Source organism: Sorex araneus, chromosome X (genome assembly GCF_027595985.1).
Source record: "Sorex araneus isolate mSorAra2 chromosome X, mSorAra2.pri, whole genome shotgun sequence".
Classification (NCBI taxonomy): Eukaryota; Metazoa; Chordata; class Mammalia; order Eulipotyphla; family Soricidae; genus Sorex; species Sorex araneus.
Genome location: NC_073313.1, coordinates 37,361,604 through 37,389,588, shown reverse-complemented (window position 1 = coordinate 37,389,588; position 27,985 = coordinate 37,361,604). Strand labels below are relative to the sequence as shown.

Sequence of the window (27,985 nt, the reverse complement as noted above, 5' to 3'; positions counted from 1 at the left end):
ATAATATAAAACTTAAGGATTGTTATAAAACAGTTTGGAATGAGAATAAATAGGTGACATGCACAGTAACTATAAAAAGATGTTAATTATTGTTAAAATGACTGAGTAAAATGGACGACCTTTTCTGATTATAATTAGCTTTCATTTTAAAGCATCATATTGGAAATTTGTGTGATCACAGTTACAATTAGTGTCATGTCACTGGCCTTGTCGTAGAACTCCTTAGGAAATTTGTGCTTTGGCAATGCAAGGATCACTAAATCACAATGAATTCACATCCCTTTGTTTTTCCACCGTGACAGGTAGTAGAGTCCTTTTCCAATTATCTGCCCCAATGGACAGGAGTTGATAAAAATTCACAGAGAGAAAGGTGGCTCACAGAACAAGAGTTACCCTTGGTTTGAGAATAACCTGGTTGCCACAGAAGAAATAATAAATATCAATGTTTATTGATGCTAGGTAGGAAAGCTCTTGGTTATGTCTACCGTGTTCCTAGGCATCAAGTGGAGATTTTACTAAAACATAATTTGTGTTTATAAAATTACAGTTACTTGTTTCATAAGGCTATTTGTATATAAAACTTACTATTGGCATGGGTGTTAAACTTTTGGTAAAATAATGAAGACAAAAAATAACTGAAATACAAACTATTTCAGAACTTTGATGCTACTGTGCTAATGTAACATAGGCAGGTGGGGGTTCAACCTCTCACTCCTGCTGGCTGACATTTGGGCTCTGGGCTAGCAATTGAAAAAAAACTCTGGCAGTAGCTAATCACAGAACTTAATTTAATTCAACAATTGGACAATTATATCAATAAATGAATTGATGAAAAGGGTCTTCTTATTTCTGAATTTCAACTGTATTTGAAGAAGAAAACTAAAAAAAATCATTTATTTTGGGGGCTGGAGCAATAGCACAGCAAGTAGGGTGTTTGCCTTGCATGCGGCCAACCCAGGTTCGATTCCCAGCATCCCGTATGGTCTCCTAGGACCGCCAGGAGTAATTTCTGAGTGCAAAGCCAGGAGTAACCCCTGTGCATCACCAGGTGTGATCCCCCAAAAAAATTCATTTATTTTAGTTCCTTATAGGTCTTATAGGGCAGAGAGTCTCTTGCCCGCACACATGGCTGTCTTCCCTGGGGCCCCTCGGAGGGAATGGGCTCCAGCTTCCCTCCCCACCCTGAGCAGAGCTCCCGGTGGCCGAAGACCACCGGAACCTAGCTACAGTCATGCTTGAGGTCCCTCTCCACACGTTTGAATGGGCCTCACGCATGAAGGTACCAGGCAGAGGAACCCAGGTGTGTGTAATCCTATCAACAGCCAACATTCTGAGAGTTTCCTGTCCACATGGGACAGCCTTGCAAGCTTCCCATGGTGTATTCATATGCTAAATCCAGTAACAAGCTGGATCCCATTCCTCTGACCCTGAAAGAGCCTCCAGTGCGGTATCACTGGGAGGGCCTAGTTGAGAGAGACTTCCAAGATCTCAGGGAAAGGAGGAATGGAGAGGTTACTGAGCCCGCTTGAGAAATTGATGATTAATGGGATTTCGTGATTGTGATCGTGATCTTATAGGTGTACTTAAAAAAAAATCTGCTTTGAAATCTAATCTGGGGAAAAAATCAAACTATCATAGACATGAGCAAAAAATGTTAACTGTTCAATGTATAGAAGGTATATATCTTATTCTGGAGGGAACGGAAGCCAGACCCTGACATATTGGTAAACTATTATGAAGAAAATTTAGCACATTTGAAATATGTATGTGTTGATAATTTTTTTTGGCTTTTTGGGTCACACCCAGCGATGCTGAGGGGTTACTCCTGGCTTTGCATTCAGGAATTGCTCCTGGCAGTGCTTGGGGGACCATATGGGATGCCGGGGATCGAACCGAGGTCGGCCGCGTGCAAAGCAAAAGCCCTACCCGCTGTGCTATCGCTCCGGCCCAATGTGCTGATAATTTTTTAACAAAAGGAACAAATATTTGTAGTAAAAGTGAAATTTATGTGTCAAAGATACTGTTGGAAATGTGGATTTTTACTTCAGTTTACAGAAGGAAATACATAATCCTCGCCTCCCTTTGTAACTAATGTATCTGGGGAAATGCTGTTGTTATTCACAAGTAAAAACTATTTTCTAAGTGGAAATGAACTCCCCCTCCCCCTGGCCTAACTATAAAGATTGGTATATGAGGGAGAAAAAAAAATTCAGTTTCAAGTCTTCTTTTGGCTTAACTAGTTTACTCAAGGGAGAGATCCAATATAGTATCTGCTTTGCAGAGCAATTCAGTAGTTCTTAGTTATGAAGAACTATGCCTAAAGCCTAGAGGGTAGAATAGTTAATTTTGCTTTATGGTTATCTAAGAGGAACTGTGTTTTTTAAGGATAATTCTGGGGGGTATATCGATGTATGTCGGGGAGAGACGGGATAAAACAAAAAATCAGGAGCAATGGAAGAGCACAGAGGAAAAAGAATACAGAGAAAATTGGGAGAAGTTTGGAGGTTGGGAAGAAAAAGAGTAATGAAGAAAAAAAGAAAGGTGTATAAAAAGTGCTAGAACATTGTATGGCTAAAAAAACCCAAATATGAGGAACTTTGTAAATTACAATGCCTTAAAAATATTTTTTTTAAAAAAGAGTACAGTTTGATGTTGCATGTATAGTTCAAAATCCCCCTGGAAAACTTTAGTTTGTTTTGAATAGTTTTATGAGATAACATAAAAGTTTAGGTTAGGAACAATGAAGAACAGAAAGATCAGCATCTCCATGAGATAGTTCTTAGACAGGAAAGAATTTTACACAAGAGATAGAATATGAGAAATAAATGACATGAGAACCAAAGAACATGGGACTTATAAATTTGATGCAGTGCCTAAACAGACCCGAAACTGATGTTATTTCAATCTTAGCTGGATTTCTAGATTTCACCAAGATCAAACAGTGTCACTTTTTGAAAATATTGTATTTGAGGGCAGGAGCAGGTAGGTGTCTGTCTTGCATGCAGCAGACCTGGGTTTAATCCCCAGCACCACTTACGGTTCCCTGAGTACTGCCAGGAGTGATCCCTGAGCACAGAGCCAGGAGTCAGCCTGAGTACTGCCAGATATGACCCTCAAATAAAAAACCAACCAATCAAACTAAAAGAATCTTGGTTTACTGCTAGGAGACTAGATTCATTCCCGCATCCCCATAGACAGGCTGGTCACTTAATTAATTTCTCTGGACCTCAGCTTTCTTATACAAAGAAGAGATAGGATTTGTGAGTCTCTACAGTCCCCAGGCATGCTGGTGTTCTCAGACTCTAAAGTATACCTACCCAGAGGGTATGTCGGATTTCTCGCCTCGGGGAGTCCAATGATGGGGTACAGCCAATGTATTATTGGGACTTTTTCATTGAATATACTTATAATCCTGATTATAAAAGAAAAGAGCAAAAATAAGCTAAATGAACATAAGTACTTTCAATATTAGCATAAAAGATATAATCTTTTATTTAGTTAATAGTCACTGGGAGGTCGGGGAACTCTCTAGCCGTGCTTAGGGGTCTGGGAACCAGTCCTGGTGACACTTTGACACTTGATCTGGAATACCTGCTGTTATGTGACTGGGTGCACTGATGGCGATACTGAGAGCCACCAGGGTTGACCCAATGGTGCTCAGGGAATACCAAGATAAACCTGGTGGCTCTGGTGGAACTTTCTAAAGCTTCTACAACTATTTAATGCACTGCTAGGGTGTCTTAATACCTTCTGTTCTGTTTCATTGTGTGTCCATACTCAACTGTACTCAGAGCTTCTCTAGATGCTGTACTCAGGGATCACTCCTGTCAGGGCTTGGGCGTCCATATGGGATGCTGGGGATCTAACCTGTGTCTGCCACATGCAAGGCAAGCACCCTACCCACTGTATTACCACTCCGGCCTTGTCTTAAATTCTTAAATTTTGAACAAGGGTCCCTTAGTTTCATTTTAAAATGGGACTTACAAAGCATAGAGGTAGTCTTGACTGTTGGAGTAATAAAAGAAGGCAAAATGGAGACTCAGGGACCATAGGATAGTAAAATTTTTAATGTGAAAAAAAAAACATTTGCAGACATAGGGTCTTTACTGAGTTCAATGGTTAAATGCAGAGAAAACATTTTATTTTGTATCATGATCAGAGTTTGCTTAAACTGTGTCTAAGCAAAGTGGGCACAAGTAACCAATGATCAATTATCCCGTAGTCATGACAGGATTCCATCAGTACCTTAGAGCCACAAGGAGCAGAACCAGAACCACAAATTCTACATCGCCCTGATTTGTTTATCTTCTAGATCAGTGCTCTTCAACGCTTTTGTACTTGTGGACCAGTAGAAATATGAGAATTATTTTGCAGGAATAAAAAGCATTATTTATAATATAAATAGTAATTTTGGATTTATATATAAATATTTATAGTAGCACTAATGCATGAGCCAAATGCACTATGTGTTATTAAGTATAGTGACTTTTTTGTGGCAATTTCGTCGAAATTTCTGCTGACAGGCAACAATTCATGGAACAAAGATTGAAAATCACTGCTCTCTAGATACAGATCATTTATTGTCTTAGCGGTAACTATTTCCCCATTTGAAAGGGAGTCCTTCCTTTGCATGTTGCTCTTTCATTGATATATTTTATTTGAAAATTATTTTTATTATAGCTTAGGTTATATGATTATTCCAAACGTGTTAAAGTTCATGGTTTTGAGGACCAAAGTTACTATATCCTTACAGCAATGCTATTTACCCATATAAGAAATATATTTTCCTACTCTTACTCAACCCACATAACAAATATATTTTCCTATTCTGAATACGAAAATCTCAGTACGTCAGATAACTTCATCATGAATGCTACATGGGATAAGAAATGGACCCAATTGGTGCTGGACAAAATAAAGTTATTTTCTTTCATTGACCTTATTTAAAACTTACTGTTTCAAGTCTACGTTCAGTTCATCAAGATGATCAATAGGCCACAATTCACCATTTACTCTTTTCATTTGAATAATGACTATCGTTTTGTATAACCTCATAATGTCTGGGATGAAAAACACTGGGATACTTAGTTTTCCTCTTGGAGGCAATCTAATCTCTGTAAAAAAAATAGGGGCACAAAAATATTTTAACGTAGTAAAAACTTTCATAATGTGATTTTTTAAAATGAAGGTGACAATGTTGTATACTGTAAGTTCTAGGGGTACAGCTTCACATTTTAACAAATGTATATACCATACTATACCCACCACCAAAAGTCTAGTTGGTTCATCACCATCCAAACTGACCTCTTCAATGCTTCCTTCCACCTCACACATCTGCAACCACCATTCAGAATGTGACTTTATTAAAAATGTGGGACTGGAGAGATAGCACAGAAGATATGACACTTGCCTTGCACACGACCCTCAAGGATTCAACCCCCAGCACCCCAGGTTGACTCCTGAACCCCACAGGAATGATACCTGAGTGAAGGGCCAAAAGTAGGCCATGAGCACAGCCAGGTGTGGCCCCCAAACAACAACAGCAACAACAAGGTTTTAGACAGCATGATATACAAAGTTGCTTATAATTGGTTTCAGACATGCCCTGTCCTCACCTCCCATACCACCACCCCGTGACACTATCCCTCTTCCAAGGGTACCAGCTTCCCTCCCCCACTCTGTCTCCCAGACTGACTCCTTGACAGGCATGTTTAAAAATTTAATTACTGTTGTTTGAGACCCGTGCTTTTAGTAGTACTGGGTCTAGTTTTAAAAGGAGAAAGGTATCCCCTTATTCCTTTACTTGCCATCAATTTTTCAAAATCACTTCTGAACAAAAATACATTATGTTAAGTTACAAGTGCACTTCACTGACTTTACACATTTCCTCAAATGTCATAAACCCTATTAAGAAAACACATTTTATTCTAAGATAAAAGGTTGTCCTGAAGAAGCTGAAAGGCTGAGTTAATGTTGGGAGTGATGGCTTAGGCTGCCTGAAGTGATTAAAAACCAAAGAACCCATAAAACCCCAAGAATTTTTTCAAGTTTCGCTGTACCTTGCAAAAGATAAGGTATAGCAATTTTTGATCCTTTTATTTATTGTTTATTTTTTCCCGCAGACTATAACAAGTCCAGGCTTCTTCTTAGAACTCCCAAATTGGTGTCAACAAACTTCTCGTTTATTTAACTAATTCATGAGGAAAGTCAAAGCATCTTTGTGAAAGAAAGGAATACTTACTCTAGGCTGTAAAAATGAGCAGACTGAAAACATAACAGAATTTTCTTGGGCTCTAGTAGGTTCAAAGTTTTCAGTTTTGGGGCTGGAGTGATAGCACAGTGGGTAGGACATTTGCCCTGCACGTGGCCGACCCGGGTTCGATTCCCAGAATCCCATATGGTCCCCTGAGCACTGCCAGGAGTAATTCCTGAGTGCAGAGCCAGAAGTGACCCCTGTACATCGCCAGGTGTGACCCAAAAAACAAATTTTTCAGTCTTTTCTATTCATATAAACTACCAGCAGCACTTGCTAGATATGGAACATGCTTAGCCCAAATTCTGACTTATTCAGCAAGGGCTGAGCTGCAAAGCTGCAGGTTTAAAAGCAGCACGTCTGAACACTAGGCTGCTCTGAGGAAGGAGGAAATCAAGCAATTTGCTGCAAATTGGATGGAACTTAAAGATATCATGTTAACCGAAGTTATTCAGAAAAAGAAAGACAAATATTGGATAATCTTACTTATTCTGGTATATAGTACAGCAGGACAAGAGATTGCAAGGTATCAGAGGGAGAATACCTAGATAACTCTGGCTCCTAGATTATGGTACTGAGGATACGGGAGAAGACATTGAGAAGAAATAGAAAAATTGAGAAAAATTAGAAACTGAGGGAGGAAGAAGAGGTGGATGGGGGGTAACAGGGGCAGGGGCCATGGACATACTTGTGTTGGAGAGCGGTGGTATATCGATATATCTGAACCACAGAACCAACAAAACTGACAACATGAGTTACAAACTGCAACGGAACTCCAAAATGCGCCCGTTGAAGAGGCGGACTAGGGGATGGGAGGGAAACTGGGGACACTGGTGGAGGGATGCTGACACTGGAGATAGGATAAGTATTGGAACACCACATGCCTGAGAATTCAATTGGGGATAACTTTGTAAATCATGGTGCCCTAATTAAAACTAAAATAATAGTAAAATAAGAAGGTTATGAGACCATACTTAAAAAAAGCCTCAAAGACAGGAACCAGGGAACTGGCTCAGTAGGAGATTACTTGACAAGTCTGAAGCCCTGGTTTGACCTTTGGCACCACAAATGAATAATCAATAATTAAATACAAAAGATTCACCCCCCAAGTGTGTTATATTCTCCGTCGTTTTCTAACACTGTCCTTGGCAACATTTTGAGCAGACAGGAAAGTTGGTTTCATGTCTTAGGAACGTATTTATCCATATCTTATTCTAATTCCAATACGATTTTATTTTGAAGTTAAATGTTTAATTCATTTTTAATTTATCCATGCTCATGGAACAAGGACATTTGATGTTATTCATTTTCCATTTAGAACTAGCTAGCCAAAGGTCATTTATTTGAAAGTTTACTGAGTTGAAATGCTATCTTCTTGGCATTTGATCTTTTCCTGGAGTCCCAGGGATTTTCTTCTTTCTAAGTGTCATATTCTTTTAATTATAGCTGTGTTAGTTTCTAGTAAGAGTTCTTCCTCTTTCAGCTCATTTTCTAAAATATTTTTCTTCAAATTTGGAATGGATAATTAACTCTAGGGAACAGATGATGGAGGTTAAACGGTACTTTTTAATGTAATCACCCATATTTACACTTAAATTCAGTAATAACTGACATTTATAGTCATTGATAACTATCCGAAAGCACAAGTATGGCCTTTATTCAAATTTTCTCACTTGGGCATTGTATTACTTGCTTCTAGTGTCTTAGAATAGGTTTTCACACAATCTTAGTTTTCAGGTTTCTGGGGTCTTATTTTAGCATATTTACATGTGCTTAGCAGGAAACTGAAAGAAACCATTATCAATCATTCTGATCTTGTTATAGAAATCTTGCTAAAATGATAATTGCTATATTCATAAGTAAAAACAAACCCACAGAGCTTCCTAGATAGGCAAAAGCTTAGGGAATTGATTAATTGATCACCTTGGAAACAGTTTTGCAAGGACTGTTAAAAGAGCTCTTTTTTTAATCTTACATATTTCTGATTTTATTTTTTATTTTTTTAAATTTTTTATTAGTGAATCACCATGAGGTACAGTTACAGACTTACAAACTTTCGTGCTCACATTTCAGTCATACAATGGTTGAGTACCCATCCCTCCTCCAGTGCCCATTTTCCCCCACCAATGGTCCCAGCATCCCTCCCACCACCTCCACCCCATCCCCCTCCACCCCGCCCGCCTCTTTTTTTTTAATTAATAGTTTATTTTTAATTAGTGAGTCAACGTGAGGGTACAGTTACAGATTTATACATTTTTTGTGCTCATGTTTCTCCCTTACAAAGTTTGATAACCCATCCCTTCACCAGTGCCCATTCTCCACCACCAGTAAACCCAACATCCCTCCCCCCCTCCCCAGTCCCGTCTCCCCCCACCCCACACTGCCACTATGGCAGGGTATTCCCTTTTGTTCTCTCTCTCTGATTAAGTGTTGTGGTTTGCAATAAAGGTGTTGAGTGGCCATTGTGTTGTCTCTAGTCTATATTCGGCCCGCATCATCTTTCCCCCACATGACCAACAACCACATTTTAATTGGTGTTCCCTTCTCTGAGTTGCCCAGAATGAGAGAACAGCCTCCAAGCCATGGTGACAACCTTCTGGTACTTATTTCTACTATTCTTAGGTGTTAGTCTTATAGTCTATTATTCTATATTCCACAGATGAGTGCAATCTTTCTATGTCTGTCTCTCTCTTTCTGACTTATTTCACTTAGCATGATACTTTCCATGTTGATCCACTTATATGCAAACGTCATGACCTCATTTTTTCTAACAGCTGCATAGTATTCCATTGTATAGATGTACCAGAGTTTCTTCAACCAATCATCTGTTCTAGGGCACTCGGGTTTTTTCCAGATTCTGGCTATTGTAAACAGTGCTGCGATGAACATATAAGTGCAGATGTCATTTCGACTATACTTTTTGGCTTTTCTGGGATATATTCCCAGCAGTGGTATTGCTGGCCGCCCGCCTCTTTTAAAGGAAAGAAGAATCTTCCCTACACATGGCATTGAGTATGGAACTTAGTAATGGTGTAGATGGTTGTCCTCTAGTAGATTAAGAAAGGTTAAAACCATAGCAACAAATCATCACAAATGAACCCTTATTTATTGATTTTTTTGATAATTCTACTTGACATTTCTTTAAGTTTTGTTGGAGCAAATCATATGAAATAAATTTGTTATATACATGCTATTCGATTCCTCCACCCCTCTCGGAGAGCCCGGCAAGCTACCGGGAGTATCTCGCCTGCATGGCAGAGCCTGGCAAGCTACCTGTGGCGTATTCGATATACCAAAACCAGTAACAACAAGTCTCACAACTGGTGCCCGCTGGAGCAAAATCAATGAGCAACAGGATGACAGTGATACAGTAATACATGCTAAGGATGCAGGCTGGATGGTGAGAAGGAACCTGGGGATATTGGTGGAGGGAAGTGGACTTTGGTGGTGGGACTGATGTTGGAACACTGCATGCCTGAAACAACCCTATTATGAACAACTCTGTAAACCAGTGTCTTTTTTTTTTACTTTTTAATTCAATCATTGTAAGCTATACCCTTACATAGATTTCAGACATACAGTATTCCAACACCCATCCCTCCACCAGTGAACAGTGTCCCCAGGTTCTCTCCCTACCACCTTCCTCTATGGCAGGTGCTTTCTTCTCTCTCTCTCTCTCTCTCTCTCTCTCTCTCTCTCTCTCTCTCTCTCTCTCTCTCTCTCTCTCCCACTTCCTGTTTTGGGCATTGTGGTTTACAATATTGATACTGAAAGGTTATCAAAACTATCCTTTTATCTACTTTTGACACTCAGATCTTGTCCAGCATGATCACTCCCTGCTATCTTTGTCATACTGGTCTCTTCTCTACCCCCAGCCCCCCCCACACACTTGTGTATAAACCATAGTGTCTTTTAAAAAAAACAACCTGCCAAAAAACAGCCAACCTAGTAAAACACATTCTAAACTCAAAACATTCTCTGAATATTTTCTATACTTCCCATTCCCATAAATATATGAATTATATATGCATGCATATTGTGTATATATATTATATATTGTATATGTATACACATACACACAAACTATAGATGTATTTGTTTATTTGGGGGAGAGGAATTTGGGGTCAAACACGATTGTGGTCAGGGGCTATTTCTGGCTCTGTACTTGGAAGTGACCCCTGGTGTTGCACAGGCAGTATGTGGTGCCCTCAGTCAAAGCAGAGTTGGCACCATGAAAGTTAAAGCACTTTATTGCCTGTACTATCTCTCCAGCCTGACTTATCTATCTATTGTATTACCATTTCTGTGGTTTATAAAACTAGCTAACATCAGCAGAGTGGGGGGTGGGGAGACATAATATTTTATATTATATAACTTATTCTATGGATTATAATGTTTTAATGGCATATGGTTTTATAGACTATTTGGACCATGGAAATACTTCATGTTTTAGATAATACTTCATGAGAAAAATTATAATAGTTACATTAATTGCATTATTACTACTGTTTTGAAATTTTCTATGGCCTAGTTTCACTAAGTATTCAAATTCTATTCAGTGTAAGTGTATTTTATAAGTTCTAGTTGATTGATCTTTTGATTAAAGGTGTTCGAAATGTTTATGCACTAATCCCATTTAAAATATAGAGCTTGTATAATGCTTTAATGGCTATGAGTTTCCTGCCTTCTTAGAAGAAAATCTTCTCAAGAGAGTAAAGTGAGCATAATCCTCATTTGAGTAATGAAAGTATTTCATCCTGGGAAATGTTTAAGCACGTTAGTGATATTACATTCTTGCTCTTCACAACATAATTTTTAATATTTAGCATGACATTAGAAATGGTTCGTGTCAGGTAATCGGATAGATACTGAGAAATAAGAATAGAAGTTTTTTATTTTAAAACATTAAGATGACTTAAAACATTAAAACATGAACATGACTTTCCATTAACCTTTTTATACAGAAAACCATGTACTTTGTGCCTGAATATTCATTTTGAAGAACTGATTACACAAATTAGGTCCAGAAGTTGGGCTCAAAAGGTTGGAGCACAAACTTTGCATGTGGAAGCCATGGGTGTGATCCCCAGCATCACATGGTCCCAGAGCACCCGAAGAAGCCCCCAGGCAGGAGGGCTTCCCTGAGCACCACAATATAATCTATCTCTCCCCCAGTCCAAGGTCAGAACTCTGACTGAAAATGGAAGGCAATTAAAAACATAGTGGTAGATCTCCCTGTCCGAATTCTTCTATTGAGGTTCCAAATTCCTAGTACCTACTGATGTAACTGTATTTGGGGACAGGGTCCTGAAAGAGATAACTAAATTAGAATAATACCGATAAGGTAGGCCCTAATCCACTTTCACTAGTGTCCAAATAAGAGGAGGGAATATGAACACACAAATATACACTCAAGGTGTGGCACACAAGAGGAAAGGCCATATGAGGAAGAAGGCTTCTATCTCTAATGCAAGGAGAGGCCTCGGAGGAAATCAAACCCCCTGATGATCCTTGGTCTTATATTTCTAGGCCCTTACACTGAAAACTAAAAGTATTTTGTTTAAGCCAGTCATACTGATATTTTATAATTCTGTCACTGTCATTGTCACTTGTCATTCCATTGCTCATCGATTTGCTCGAGCAGGCACCAGTAACGTCTCCATCGTGAGACTTGTTGTTACTGTTTTTTGCATATTGAATATGCCACGGGTAGCTTGCCAGGTTCTGCCGAGCAGGTGAGATACTCTCAGTAGCTTGCCGGGCTCTCCAAGAGGGTTAGAGGTATCGAACCCAGGTCGGCAGCATGCAAGGCAAATGCCTTACCACTGTGCTATAGCTCCAGCCCGTTATGTTATAATGCAACCTTCGCAAATGAATTCATGAAGTATCATTTGTCTTTTGCCATGAAAGACTTGGAATGCTATTAGACTTGCTTCTAGAAATTGTAACTCCAGAATTTCTAAACAGGCACGTAGAGAAACTTGACTCCCATTGCCATTTGAATGTTATGACCATGGGAAAAATTAGGGACAAGGCATTCTTCTTTTTTTTTTTTTGCTGTGGGAGGGGAGTTGTGTTTTTTGGGCCCCACCTGCCTGTTCTCAGGGCTTACTCCTGTTGGTAATCAGGATGTCTCCAGGGACAGAATGGGATCAGCCGTGCACAAGGCAAACACCTTAACCTCTGTACTAGCATTCTTAAATCATTCTTCTTTAACTATCCTTAACTCATTGGCTGAATGTAGGGGCTATAGAACAGAAAGAAGAACATATAAGGGATTTAATTTTCTTCCTAAAGGATTAAAGACAGTTGCAATTTTATCCTGCCCAAATTTTATAGATCTAGCTAAAATCTGTTATTGAAGTCACCCCCCAAAAAACACTCAGGACCCTGGTGTAGAAATTCAACATAAAATAGAAGGTTGCATTTCACCAGAGACACAGACAACCGCAGAAAAGGCACAAATCCAAGCTTCTTCAAAGAAAATTTCAGTCTGAGACATAATAGTTTCTATATTGTTTGTAGGAGGGGGAGAGAGCCACGCCTAGCGGTGCTCAGGGTTACCTCCTGGCTCTGTGCTCAGGGATCATTCCTCTCTAGGCTCAGGGAACCATATGAGGTATCTTAGATCACACAAATCTGCTGCATGCAAAGCAAGCACCCTTCGTGCTGTACTGTAATGTCCAGCCCCGAGACATTATGCTGTTAAAATAGGTTTGGGGTTTAATCAACGCAAAAAGGATTGCCAAAGTGGAATTTATAGCTAGAGTTAGGCATCTTTAAGATCATTTCAAGTTTTTTTTCAAATCTAAGACTGTACTAGTAGAAATTAAATTAAAATTATACGTAATAAAATACTTATTTTAATGTAAGCATATCACTGCCAGCTCAAAATAGTAAGAAACTCAATATTAGGGCCTCATGACACAGTGAAGGAGAGTTCTTGGCACTAAACACCATCAAGCCCATGCTAAACAGCTAGGCAAGGATGACAGAGAAGGGTTTTAGGCTTTACGTGGGTGTTTGAGAAAAAAAGAATATATTCATTCTCTTTCCAGCCCTAATATCAATGCTAACATTTTCCCTTAGAAATATAAAATATAACTAAGATTAAAATGTTAATGTCAGGGACATTATCATATGATTTCATTCATGTCCAAAGAATAACAAAATGAACCAATGAAACAAAACAAAAGCGCTTGTATAAAGAACAGATTGGAATGTGCCAGAGGAAGGGCCTTAGCAATTAGGCGAAATGGGTAACAGGGATCAAGTATATGGTGATGGATGAACACTAGATCTTTAGTGTGATGATGTTGTAAATAAATGTGGAGTCTTAACACTGTGCACCTGAAACATACAGTGCTGGAAATTGATGCTACCTCAATAAAATTATTATTAAAAATGAATACGGGGATTGAGTCATGTAAATGAGCTAATCATGTAAATTTCAACTGAAATTGACGACTGAAAATGCTCAGATAAAATAATTCCCACCCCTATAACTAGTATCAATGGATCAATTACCATGTCTTTCTTGTCCTCTGCACCATATTGAGGTGTGTGTGTGTGTGTGTGTGTGTGTGTATACGCACGTGTGCATAATTTCTCCCTTTATCTTGGAGACATTGTACAAGGGTTAAGGGGGCATACCTTGCATGGTGTCTGTCCATGGTTCTATACCTAGCACAAATGGTCATTAAGCATCACTGGCTACAGCTCTGCAGACCCCTAGGAACCACTGAGGGGTATCACCTGAAGCCCCTAAAAACCACCAGGGTGTCCTCGGTGATTCCCAGAATCACAGGATCCAAGCAACATCGTATCCTCAGCACTGCATTGAACTGCCAACATGACTGAGAATTGCTGGGAGGGGCTCCCACGCCCTCCTGATCTTGGAAAACCCCTGCCCTACTGAGTCACAAATCTCTCTCCACCTGCAGGAGCAGTGTATGAGATGGTGGTGAGTGTGAGCTTTAGAAGTTTAAATCTATGCTCAGGTCAGAGAGATAAAGCATACAGGATTTCCAGATTCAATCCCTGGCACCACATAGTCCCCTGAGCACTGCCAGAAGCAAACTCTAAGCATAGAGGCCAGCGTAGCTCTGGAGCACTGTTGGATGTGGCCCAAAATTTAAAAAAAAATTCAAACCCAAATAAATCTATGCTGTTATTCACTAGTCCAAGAAAGCTGGGAAAACTAGATAAATTTCTTAGTAAGTTCTTCTATGAACAAAGGCAGTTAATAACTATATATCTATAAATCTGTATTGTCTTTGCTTTGACAAATAAGTACTCTAGTTCCAGAGAGATCATTCCAGATTGTAGAGAATACATTGATTCTATGCTATTTTATTCTTTCACTTTTCAGAAAATACATTGCAATGCATCGTAACAGGTTCTCAAGATAAAATAATTTAGAAAATGAATCCCTGGGTTTCTCAGGTCATACATTCTAGAATGCTCTGAAGATGAAGGATAGCATAAAAACAATAGATATTATTTACTATTTGTAATGTTATGCTAAGGAAAATAATCAAGGGAGTTGCAGTTATTAATAGGGTGGTCCAGAAAGACCTCTCTGTAAGGTGTCACACAAGCAGAGTGTCTAAGGAAATTTGCAAAGCTCCACAGACATCTGTGGGTGGAATAATAAAATAAAAGGAAGATAGAGTCTGAATTCAAGGAAAGGCTGATTGAGGCCAGGGTTATCAAATTAAAAGCTGTCAGAACCTCACCTCAAATCAAAAACGCGTGTGAATAGAAATGAAAAAAGTAAGAGACAACTCAGCCTCGGTCCCCTAAGAGTCAGGAGGATAGAGATGAAAGAAGCAAAAAGAAAATGAGGAAGAGATAGGAAAAGAATCAGAAAAGAACGGCGTTCTGGAAGCCAGATTTTTCTGAACTGGAGAGATGTATCGTGTCAAGTGGAGCTAGATCCCAGGTTGAGGAAGATGACAATAAGTATAGAGAGTATCTGATGTAGCAATATTAGTTTACTGATGAACTTAAGAACAATTTTAGTAGTGTGATGGAAAGCAAAACCATAGTAGCCTGTGAGCAAAAGATGATAGTGTTAAAAGTGAGAAAGTCTATAGTTTTTATAGGCAAGTACAGACAACCTTTCAAAATTTGTTGCCCTTAAGAGGGATCTGAGTAATGGGTGATTGACATCAAGGGCAAGCGGATAGAGAGGTATGTTTATTAAAATCAAGAACTGTTATAGCAAGTGTGTGTGGATAGGAATAATTGCATGGGGATTGCTAGATAGAAGACAGAGGGGTGAACTCCTGGAGAACTAACTGCATATAATTGAGTAGATGTAGGATTCAGTGAACTGATGTATAGGACTGGTGGGCAGACCCAGAGAATTTTATGATTTAGAGAGAGGGCAAAGAAAGCACGTGGATCAAATCAAAATTAGGATGATCATAATCAAAGAGCAACATGATCATATTCTGATTTGAATATCTTCTTAATGAAATAGGGAGGAAAGGAAATGTTAAATCGAAAGTAGTCATCAGGTTTTTAATACAATGTAGACATTTTTACTAACGGAAAACCATCAGAATTTCATTACTCAAATTTACTTATTCTTCTACCCCTTCCCGACCAGCTCTTTTTAACTGAATTACCATGAGACACAGAGTTACAAATTTGTTCATGGTTGGGTTTCAGTCATACAATGTTCCAACACTCATCCCGTCACCAGTGTACATTTCCCACCATCAATGTCCCATTTCCCTCCCACCCCACTCCTCACACCTCTCATTTCCCACCATCAATGTCCCATTTCCCTCCCACCCCACTCCTCACACCTCTCATTTCCCACCATCAATGTCCCATTTCCCTCCCACCCCACTCCTCACACCTCTCTCTCTCGCGCTCTCTCTCTCTCCCCTCTCAGTTTTTTCTCTTCATAAACATTCTAGTGGTAGGTCTAAATTTCCGGCTATAGATTGCTGAGAAGGGCAGGCATCTTTGCATCACCAGAGTTGCGCCTTTGTGTTTGACAATAAAATAATGAGTTTGACTGACTAGCTTGGAAATCAATCTGTCTCATATTATAAATAGCAATAATAAATTTATGTGATTGGAATCTTGAGTCATTTGTATGTAAAATTAATAATCTGACATAACAGGAAGGGAATTTTCAGAAAAAGAATTGAACTCATGTTTATCTACTGAAATAATTGAAAAAACACTGACGACAGTTTTCTGGAAACCTGGACATGTTTTATGTCAGGCGAGAGCACACATCACCAAATGTCACAAAACACTGAGTTTGTGAAGACATTTTCCAATTTATAAATAGCAGTCTTTAATTTAAAAAACTCATTATTTGCAAATAAGCTTTTATTGTCAAAGTGCATGATATGTTTTAACTAAAATCACTGAGACATATGGTTTCTTATAAGAAAAAATGAACCATGCCCCTTTTATGAGTGTTATTGTTAGGACTATGCTTATTGTGCTGTAATTATTAAGACTCAGGTACCACAAGGGTTGCATACCTTTTAATAATAAACATTAGATATCAAGCATACGTCTTGTCTTTATCCTTTTGACTATTCTCTCATAGTACAATCCTTACCCAGTGTAAAAGTGTTTGATATAATTATAAGCATGAATGGGGAAAAAAAACTGAAAGTCCAAGTACCCTTTACTCTGTTATCTACCATGCTAGCATCTTTTCAAACCACTGACTAAAACAAAGTAATATTTATATTGATATAGTAAAAAGACGAAGTTTCTTTACCATAAGGATTCCCCTTTTTTCCCTTTATAGACCCTCTTATTTTTCCTCTACTCCTCTCCTAATCCATTATAACCATTACTCTACCTTCATTCCTATATTTTTGTCAAATTAAGACTGTTAGAGGAAGGGAAACACATGTACATAAACTTTTACAGTTGGTTTTCTCACTCTACTTAAGTCTCTCATCATTCAATCAAGTTGTTGTGCTTCTATTTTGCTGAATAGGACCCCGCATTATGGATGTATCACAATTTATCTAAACTATTCACGCACTGAAAGGCTTCTAATATTGTTAGCAGATTTCAATTATTATGAATGAATCTGCTATAAACATCTGCACACAGGTTTTTGTACAGACATACATTTTCATTTCTATGGGATAAATTTCCATGGATTCAATCATTACATGTTTTCTTTTATTAAAAAAAACAAACAATAGGTTCTCTGTTTCCACCAGCTATGATTCTAGAATCTAGTTCTGCACCTCCTTACCAACATGTGCTTATTAGATGTCAGTGTAAAGTCTTTAGGTTAGTGCCTGTTCATGTTCCTTGCTCAGTTTCTAACTTAATTCTATCTTCCTTAGAGAAATTTCAATATTTTTAAAACATATATCCAGATACTAACCCTTTGCCACGCATCTAGTTTGCGAATATTTTATCCAAGTGGGATTTTTCCATTTCATCATCTTCTTGTGGGCTTTTATAGAGGAACTATTTTAGTTTTATGATGTCTAATTTATTGACTTTTACCTCTAATAGAATTTGCTATTGGTGAGATTAAAGAAATATTTCCTTTCTAAACATAATAGGGTTATTGTTTCAAGTCTTTTTCAATAATATACTGTAGATTTTTTTTTTTTTTTGCTTTCTGGGTCACACCCGACTATGCACAGGGGTTACTCCTGGCTCTGCACTCAGGAATTACTCCTGGTGGTGCTCGGGGGACCATATGGGATGCTGGGAATCGAACCTGGGTCGGCCGTGTGCAAGGCAAATGACCTACATGCTGTGCTATCGCTCCAGCCCTGTAGATCCTGTAGACATTTTTAAAAGATTGTTTGCTTATGACAAATTTTCTTTCATGGGTCTGGGGAGATAGTTCAAAGGGCTGGCACACATACCAGCCATGCAGAGGCCCTGGGTTCTATTCCTGGCACCATATGGTTTCCTAAAATGAATGCTTCTAGAGGCCCCTGATCAATGTTTGGAAGACAAAAATACAAAACTACCAAAAAGTCTCTTTCTTTTCCCTCACCTGAGAATGCTAAGCTCCCATTATTTGTGAAGGATACATTCTTTGGCTATAGAATTCAGTTTACAGTTCTTTCTTTTCTACTACATGAAAAATGTATACATCTCCTTCTGGCATCCATGGATCAAATGAGAAATCGCTTGTCATTTGAATTGGTGCTTCCCGGTAAGTAATGTCTTGCTCCTCTCTGGTTGCTTTCAAGGTTTGTTTCTTTGTGTATTGTTGTCACAAGTTTAATTATGAGATGTCTTGCCATGAATTTATTTTGCTTTATATTATTTGGAGTTTGGAGTTTACTCGAGCCTCCTGAATCTCTAGGGTTATATATTTTATCAAATTTGGCCAGCGTTCAAACATTTTATCACTGAATAATGTTGCTGTTTCACACTCACCTCTCCTTCTGGGGCACTGATGATATGACGGTTATCTCTTTTATTATTTTCCCAGAGGTCCCTAGGACTCTGTAAATTTTTAAAATTCAGTTTCTGTTCTTTCTGTTGTTCAAATTATGCAAATTCTATTCTCACATTCACTGATTCTACTCTCCATATCTCCACCCCCCCAATCTCAGCCAGTAAGGTATTTACTTAACTGTGTTTTTGTCAGTTCTAGAAAATCCATTTTGTGCATTTGCTTTTTTTACCCCCAGATTCTGTTTTTTTTTTTCATTTGTTTCATGAGAACTCAAAATCATTTGTTGAGGTAGAATGTGGGGTGCCTATTTACATCATCTCATTGCAGAACAGTGGGGTGGGAGTGTGGATCCCAGCTGGTCCCCAAAGAGACCAAGAGAAGACACAGGAGGAATCAGATTGTAACTCGAGCTCCCCTTTAGTACTCCGCCCCACTTCATTGAGGCAGGGCAGGGTTGGAGGCTAGTTTCACTGCAACTTGCTAGTATGTGAAGAGAAGTCAAGCAGGAGGCTTCACATCACTCCACTCCGTTTTGTTTATACTTGATAGGAGGTTATATAACAACTGTAGCCTCCACTGGATTCACAAACTGGGCTGAAGTAGGAGTGCTGACTGACCCTACATCATATCCTTCCAGATTATGTTGATGCTAAGACTGGGAAGAAAAGTGGATTTCTTACTGCCCCAACTAACAGCAATTTGATCAGTAGAATTTCTAACATTATGCAGTTAGAGGTAATTATACCCTCCACAACACCTTTTTCAGTCTAATTATGCTGGGTGTGGTTGGACAATTGGCCTGTGATAAGGCGGGTACTCTTCCTGATTCTGTCTGGAAAGAAACAGATGAATTCCCTTCTCCGCCTTGCCGACACTAGTGGCAACTGGAAACCTGCCTCCTTCAGATGGGGGGGGGGGTTGTTGGTAGATGACCCTGATACTTGGCCCTGTCACCACCACAAAGCAAAGAGGGAACAGAATCAGAAGGTGCTGTTTGTGAAGTATCAGGGTGGGGTGAGGAACACATGCTTTGTGCATTAATGTTTGGCAGATAAAAAAGGAATCCTCATCTACTGTTGGTGGGGAAGTTGTCTGGCCAACTCCTATGGAAAACAGTATGGATGGTACTCAAGAAACTCGTAACTGAGCTCTCATATGACCCAGAAAATTCACTTAGTTTCATATCTAAACACAGGACAGAAAAACATGTATTCAAAAGAACATGTGCACACCATTATTCATTGCAGCACTCAGCACAACAGCTAAAATTTGGAATCAACTTAGATGTTCAATGACAGGTAAGTGGATCATGAAGATATGGTATATATACAACAGTGGAATACTACACAGCTGTAGGGAAAGATGAAATCATGCAAATCATGGCTACATGAATGGAACTGGTAGACATCACGTTAAGTGGAGTTAGCCAGAAGAATAAACACAGGATGATATCACTCACATGTAGCACTGTAGCACTGTTGTCCCACTGTTCATCGATTTGCTCGAGTGGGCACCAGTAACATCTCCATTGTGAGACTTGTTGATACTGTTTTTGGCATATCGAATACGTCATGGGTAGCTGGCCAGGCTCTGCTGTGCGGGTGGGATACTCTTGGTAGCTTGCTGGGCTCTCCGAGAGGGATGGAGGAATCGAACCCTGGTCAGCTACATGCAAGACAAACACCCTATCCTCTGTGTTATTGCTCCAGTTTTTAGAATAACCAGATGAAAGAATGCAATGTTCTAAAGAGTATATGCTCAGATCACCTTAGGCCCAAGGGTTTAGGAAGGAGAAGGAAAGAATGAGTGGAGGGGAGAGGGAGAAGAGACCAAAGAGAAGCAAAGGCGGGCAAGTCAAGGAGATTCAGGTATATAGGTGGCGTCAAGGAATGATAGAATCAAATGTCCAAACCACAGAGTCAATAACATTGAACTCATGTGACCCAAATTTTAAAAACCATATGTAGGGGCTGGAGCGATAGCACAGCAGGTAGGGCTTTTGCCTTGCATGCGGCCGACCCTGGTTTGAATTCCAGCATCCCATATGGTCCCCTGAGCACCGCCAGGAGTAACTCCTGAGTGCACAGCCAGGAGTAACCCCTATGCATCGCCAGATGTGAACCAAAAAGCTAAAAACAAAAAAAACATATGTAAAAAGGTTTCTGGCAAGAGAACAGGCTGGAGGGGGCGGTCTAGGCGAGAACCTGGTGGAGGGAAGGTTGACACAGGTGGTGGGATCGGTGCTGAAACATTCAACTATGAATAACTTTGTAGGTCATGGTGCTTTAATAAAATTAAAAAATATTTTGTCAAATATGAATTGTTGGTTTCTGTTGTAGTATGTATAGATAACCCGAGTTAGAGGGTCCCATTTCTTATCATGATCTTTTCATTCTTCTATTGTCTTTGGAGTGATATAAAGTATTAATAAAGATTACAATTTAAAACTATGGGCTGGAGCTTATTGTGGGTAGGGCATTTGCCCTGCATGCAGCTGAGCCGGGTTTGATCCACAGCATCCCGTATAGTCCACCCCAACAACACTGCCAGGAGTAATTCCTGAGTGTAGAGCCAGGAGTAACCCCTGAGCATTGCTGGATGTGGCCCAAAAAGCAAAAAAAAAAAAAAAAAAAAAAAGGAACATAAATAATTTAGTTAGGATATTTAATGCCCCTGACAATAACAATGATAGTGCAAATTAAAATGGTGATGACGATTTTTCTAATTGCAGGGAAGTTCCTCCATAGGGTAGACTGAAGACATGATCTGACTTGATTTCTCCGTTAGTCAGAACATTCCAAGGAAATACATGACAAAACAGAGAAAACAACTGTGATAGCCTATCATGAATAGCTGAATGTATTAGTCTTCTGTGGTTGCTGTAACAAATTACCACAAACTGGATAGCTTAAAACTACTGAAATTTGGTGGAGTGATGTAAACAAAATGCAAACATGAAAGTTCATAAGTTTGTAACTGTACCTCACAGTGATTCACTAATAAAAATTTTTTTAAAAAGCTGAAAGTTAGCCTTAGTTGTTCCGGATGCTGGACATCTAACACCAGTATCACTATTTTAGTCAGGTGTTCCTTTTCTTTTTTATAGAAAATTTAATATTGCATTAGAACATGTAATTTTCAGGAGACTGCAACTGATAGTCAACTCGCATGGCCCAATTTACCCTTTCTCTTCCTTTTCTGATAACCACTGATTGGTTTAAACATCCCAAAGCTACTATTTGTTCTACATTTGTCTGCATGATGTTTTTCTGTACACCACATGTGATTGAAATCATTCAGTGTTTGTCGTTTATTGTCTGGCTTATTTCTCAGAGTAATACCCTTTAACTTCATCCTTTTGAAAGTTTTAAGAGACTATTTTCCTTGCCCCTTTCCGTGTTCCTTGTGACTGCCAACATTTCTTGGTAACACATTTCCGATCCCTCTCTCACCATATTTCAGGATCTTCTGTTCTGTATATCAGACACTGAAATCCTTAGACAACTACATGTAATTGAATTTAGAGTATGCCTGAATCCCTTCTCCATCTCTAGAGCTTAATCACAGCTACAGAATTTTTGTCATATAAGATAACATTGACAGGTTCCAGGTATTAGGGCATGGAAAAATTAAGCTGCAGGCTCATGTAAGCCCAAAGTCCACTTTTCATTGCTCGCTGTCATCTGAAGCTCATTCTGAGCAACCAGAAATGGCAAAAAAATGCTAGGCTTATGTCCCTTTCACTTTCCAAAATGAGAAATTCTGCCTCAAATCACTCTTATGCTTCAAATATTACTGATTTTTTTTCTCGTGCCTTCCTCTCTGCCAGTAGCAGGGAAGAAATTTCTCTGCTTCTAAAGATTGTTGTGATTAAGTAGCCTCACCTTTCTAAGATTAAGCATGCCATACAACAATACAGTAATACAATCACAATTCAGTTGTGCTTGTAACAAATAACCACAAACTGAATGGTTTAAAAGATTATTTTCTTCAAGTTCCAGAATTCTGAAGTCCGAAATCAATGTATTATAGAGTTGTACTCCTTTTTGAAGCTCCAGAGAAAAATACATCTATTGGCTTTTTTTTTAGTTTTTGGTGGCTAATGTTATTCCTTGTTTTGTGGTTCCATCTCTCTGCTTTAACTTCACATTGTCCCCTTTGTGTCTGTCCAAATTTCCTCTGTCTTTTCTTAAAAAGATAATGTAACCGCATTTAGGACGCACTCATATAGTGTGGTATAACTGTCTCCTCTTAATATGCTTAATTTAACCACATCTTTTGTCATATAAGATGATATTATGTTGCCCAATAATGTAATAGTCATGGTTTCCTGGTACTAGGAAGTAATTCTGGAGGGCAGTATTTTAGTGTGTTGCATTAAATGACAAATGAGATGACAAGTCAATGTAACTTGGCAGAGGAGAGGGTAATGTTAAGAAATGGAAAATTTTGGATATGCTTTGAAAATAGAAAAAGACTCAATACAAGACAGACTGAGGGAACTGGGAGTAAGAGAAAAGCACGTGAAATGGGAGGAACTTGTAACACAGGAGAAAAGATCAATTTTGTGATGAAAGAATATGAAAATGAGAATAATTAATTAAACAAGAAAAAACTGTCAAAGTTGTAAATAAAGAATGAATTGAGTCAGTACTACTGAACACAATGGACAATTTGACATGGAGCTGATCACAAGTGGTGACATTGACTAATAGGAGAGAGATACCAGTGACAAGTATCTGAGTCATCAAGATGGTGGGGCTTTATGAAGTTTCTATTTGACTGCTTATATTTTCTCAGCTAACTAGAATTCTAGGTTACTCTTTGAGATAGTGAGCCTGGGAAAAGGTTTGGCTTCCTTTAAGACCTGTTTGGGGTAGTAGTCCATTGTGTATGCATACCGCAACTTCATTACCTGTCTTTGGGCACAAGGGTTAATTCTATATCCTAGATATTGATTACTAAGTGCTACAATGAATGATGGTGTACATATGTCCTTTTGAGTGAATATTTTTGTGTCTTGGGGGTAGACATCAGGAACTGAAACCGTTGGGCATATGGATTACTACACAGCTGTAAGGAATGATGAAATCATGCAATTTGGGTGGCACTGGAGGATATCATGTTAAATGAAGTATGTCAGAAGGACAAAGACTGGAAGATCTCACCTATCTGGTATATAGGATAAGGGAATGCAAGACATATGATGGGGTATGCATAGGTTACCCTTGAACCTAGATGACAGTAAGGAGATGGAAAGACGGAAATTGAGGTGGGGGTAAAGAAGCAGATGGGAATTGGAGAGCGAGAGAGAGAGATCAAAAGGGAGTACCCTGCCACAGAGGCAGGGTGTGGTGGTGGGGAGATGGGATTGGGGGGGGGAGGGATACTGGGTTTATTGGTGATGGAGAATGGGCACTGGTGGAGGGATGTGTTTGTGAACATTGTAAGAGGGAAAAACAAGTTCTAACATGTGTGAATCTGTATCTGTACCCTCATGGTGATTCGCTAATTAAAGAATAAAATAAATTTAAACAAACAAACAAAAAAGAAGCAGATGGGAGGTAACAGGGGAAGGGTTGGGGTAAGAGACCAAGGGACCTCAGCCACATCAGTGTTGTAGAGATACAGTATATCTACATATCTAAACCACAGAACCAACAACACTGAAAGCATGAAAACCAAATTACAAAACCAAACCAAAAAATGTGCCCACTACAGCTGGGTGTGGACCCAAATCCCCAAAAACACAATTGGGGGGAGGATCACACCAGAAAGTGCTTTGGGGGCCATGTGTCTCAAACATGCAAGATTTGTGCTTTAACACTTGAGCCGCATATTTGGCACCACACAAAGAGATTTTTGGATATACAAAGATTAAATGTGTGTGGGAGTGTGACATGGCCAGAATGACAGTTCAGAAAATATGATGTGATGACAAGAATCCCTGAGGAAACATCTGACATTAGTGGTGATGAAATTTCAATGAGGCCTTTCAGCAAATTGACTCTATTTTTTCCAGTCACATTCATCTAAATAGATGAATGAGCTCACCATTCACAGGTTGATCAAGCAGCAAGCAAGGTAAAGGAGTGTGATTTAGATGAAAGTAAGGAGGATGAGAGTCTATGCAAGAAATATTCCACCTATGAATAAGGATTTACTTGGTGAACACATGAGAAAGGACACGATATGAAATTCTTCCAGAAGTTCTGGAGAGAATGAAGTATATAGAGAAGAGGTAGAAATAAAAATGTCACACACAAAACTGAGATTATGGAGGCATTGAAGTTATTAGGAATGACTTAGCCTAGTCTCTAGAGTATGAATAAAAGTATGGTTATGGTTGGGTAAGGAGTGAGACAATTGGGAGAAAGACGGAAAAGTTACAAAAAGGACTGGCTGTATAGATATTGAAGTCAACAAGGATTTTAAAAGTATAGTGCATCATTTGATGGGTATAAAAAACAGTACGGGACAATTACCCAAGAACTACAAGGATATAAAAAGAACATAGTATGAGACTAATACCCAAGGATTGGTCCAAAGTTGGAAGCCTGCCTCGGGTCCTGAGGGAGAAGGCTGTTGGGATAGAAATGGAACCAGTATGGAAATGATAGTTGGAAATGATCACTCAGACAAGAACTATGTGCTGAAAGTAGGTAAAGCAACAAACATGTTAACCTCTCAGTACCTGTACTGCAAACCATAATGCCCAAAGGTGGGGAAAGGGACAGAATGCCCAAAAGTGGTGGAACGGAAATGGGGGGCAAGAAGGGGAGCAGAGAGAGACAGAGAGAGAGAGAAGAAAAAGAAAAGTGCTTGCTTTTTAAAGCCAGGAAAACTGTGGACATTGATTGATGGTGGGAAATGTACACTGGTTGAGGGATGGGTCCTTTTGACAAACCATATTATATGATTGAAACCTGATGATGAAAAGATTTCTGAGTATCTCACGTGATTAAAAAAATAAATGAAAGTATAGTGCAGGAGCTGGGTTTATTTTGTTTAATGTCTCTAGAACCAAACTTGTGGGGCTGGAGACAACACAGGGGTTAAGGTGCTTTCCTTGCTGGCAATCAACCCCTATTTAATCCTCAGCACCAGATATGTCTGCGAATACTGCCAGAAATTTTTCCTGAGTACCACTGGTGAGTCCCTAAACCATTCCTCCCTCCAAAAAAAAAAATCAAACTTGGAAGCTGGGGAGATGGTAAAGGAGTTAAGACACATGACTGGCATGCACATGACCTCAGCTGGATCCCTGACATGACAGAAACTCAAGCACTGTGGGGTATGGCCCAATAGACCCCAATAACCTCCAGGATGGTCTGAGGGTTTCCAGCACTGCAGGCCTGACCTGAATCACAGTCTTGGGCCCTACTGATTCCCCCAGTTTAGTTATCTAAGAATCACTGGAAGTGGTCCCTGAGACCCCTGAGCAAAGCTTGAGCTGCCACCAACCCCAAAATTAAAAAAAAACAAATCAAATTGGGAAATTTGGGGGAAATAGGAAGAATGTTCCATAAGCAGAAATATGGAATGAAGACACATTCCCTATCTCTAGACCCAGGAGAGAAAGCATTCTCAATTGACGAGAAAAGTCTGCGCAGGACCCAGAGTCTTCTCCCCGGGGAGATAGAGTTTGCAAGAAGGTTTCAGAAACCATTCAGGTAAGTTGATTAAGAGATAAAGAATATTTTCCTTTTGACAAACCACAAGTTCTATAACATAGCAGGGTGGAGCTTAAGGATTTGATGAATAAGTGATGGTTGCAGTTTCAAAACCAACAAAGCAATTAGATTTACTGATTGAAGGATGACCCAGAGAAATGGTGTTCATAAAGCAACAGAAATATAAAGAAACATGTGTGTAATTCCAAACTTCTGTACAGAAGATGGTGGTGCTAAGAGCTTACACTTGCATTCTCTTCGGGGACAAGACTTTGGAGCCAGAAAAGAATGAGCAACTAAGGAAACACACATTACATACAAAGGGATGCTAATAGCTTCGAGACATTCCACTGGTTATACAACATAATCAAATTACTTTAGCATGTGTACATAACTTTTCCAGATATGACCTTAGCACTTTCAAAATTCAGCCCTCAAGAAGAAGAAACATGCCAAACATGGGATTTGCAAATATACCCAGGAACTGAGTGTTTGTTTGCAAGATAAATATCTCATAGCACCATTTATATGTGATAATAAGATGAATAACACTTAAAGTTGATCTCTTCCACTCCTCTGAAGGGGTTGGGATTTCAATACATGTCAAGCTACTATCTGAAAAAGAAATGCATTTATAGCCACAAAAACTCAGAAAGGAAATAAGTGGCAAAAAGTAATGAGTGCTTGTGACGGGTCAAAACTTGGAAACTTGAGGATTGATGTTTTAATAAAATGCATTTATCATATTTTTATCAGATAGCTTATTTCCTAGTTATGAAGACCATGACAAGTTATATCCATTTGCTCTAACTTTTAGACTTAAATTTACATAGGGATGTCAACTAAAAGAAAAAAAATAACAATGTCAGTTCAGCTATAATTGGATTTTTGATGCATCAGATGAAGCACTGATTACATGTGACAGATGCACACTGATATTCATTTTAAATTTCTCTAACGTATCTTCTTACTTCTGGAATTTTTTTGCTTTACATTAAAGGTTTAACTTTATATAAACTTATTGATTAAATGTAGTACCTACCATGTAATTGAAACCTAATAACAATACATTTTTTTCATACAAATACAAACACAAAAATATTTAATAATTGTGTTTACTCAAAGCAGGAATTTCGGTTTTTAAAATGACAAAATAGGGTATAAGGCAATTCTTAGGTTATAGTAGTTTTCAGCTTTCTGAAACCGATGGAGGGGTACTGATCTGTTGCTATAGAATAACAGCTGAAAACCACTGGCATAGACAATGTCTCATTTTTCAGAATCTAAGAATGAAAACAAATATGTTAAATTTACAAAATTGCACTGTGTCTCATAAGTGACCTAATGTGCTAAAACTGTCATCATCTTTATCGTGTCTTCAAACTTTCTTTACAACTTCCATCTCTTGAGGCTCTTGCCCAGATGCTAATACTATGTGACTCTGTAGCAGTGGATTCTGTGCCAGAGATCTTCAATTTTTGTCTTGATTTCTTCTTTATCTTATGCATGTGGACAAATGCCCAGTTTTAAGTATGCCACCCTATGTTTCTCTAGATCTGAATTGATATTCAGATATTCAGATTTAGATGCCAACATGATAAAAAATATTAGCAGCCCAAGTAAACTTGATTT

General features: G+C 38.9%; 1 protein-coding gene across 1 annotated transcript in view; it reads right to left on the bottom strand.

The window, feature by feature from the left end:
- CFAP47 (cilia and flagella associated protein 47) overlaps positions 1–27,985 on the bottom strand; it is a 489,064-nt gene that overhangs the window by 49,153 nt on the left and 411,926 nt on the right. The window contains exons 59-60 of the mRNA XM_055121064.1: positions 4,955–5,114; positions 3,318–3,412 (exon numbers count right to left, since the gene is read on the bottom strand). Of these exons, the coding sequence (XP_054977039.1) occupies positions 3,318–3,412; positions 4,955–5,114 (255 nt within the window). The remainder of the gene's footprint in view (positions 1–3,317; positions 3,413–4,954; positions 5,115–27,985) is intronic.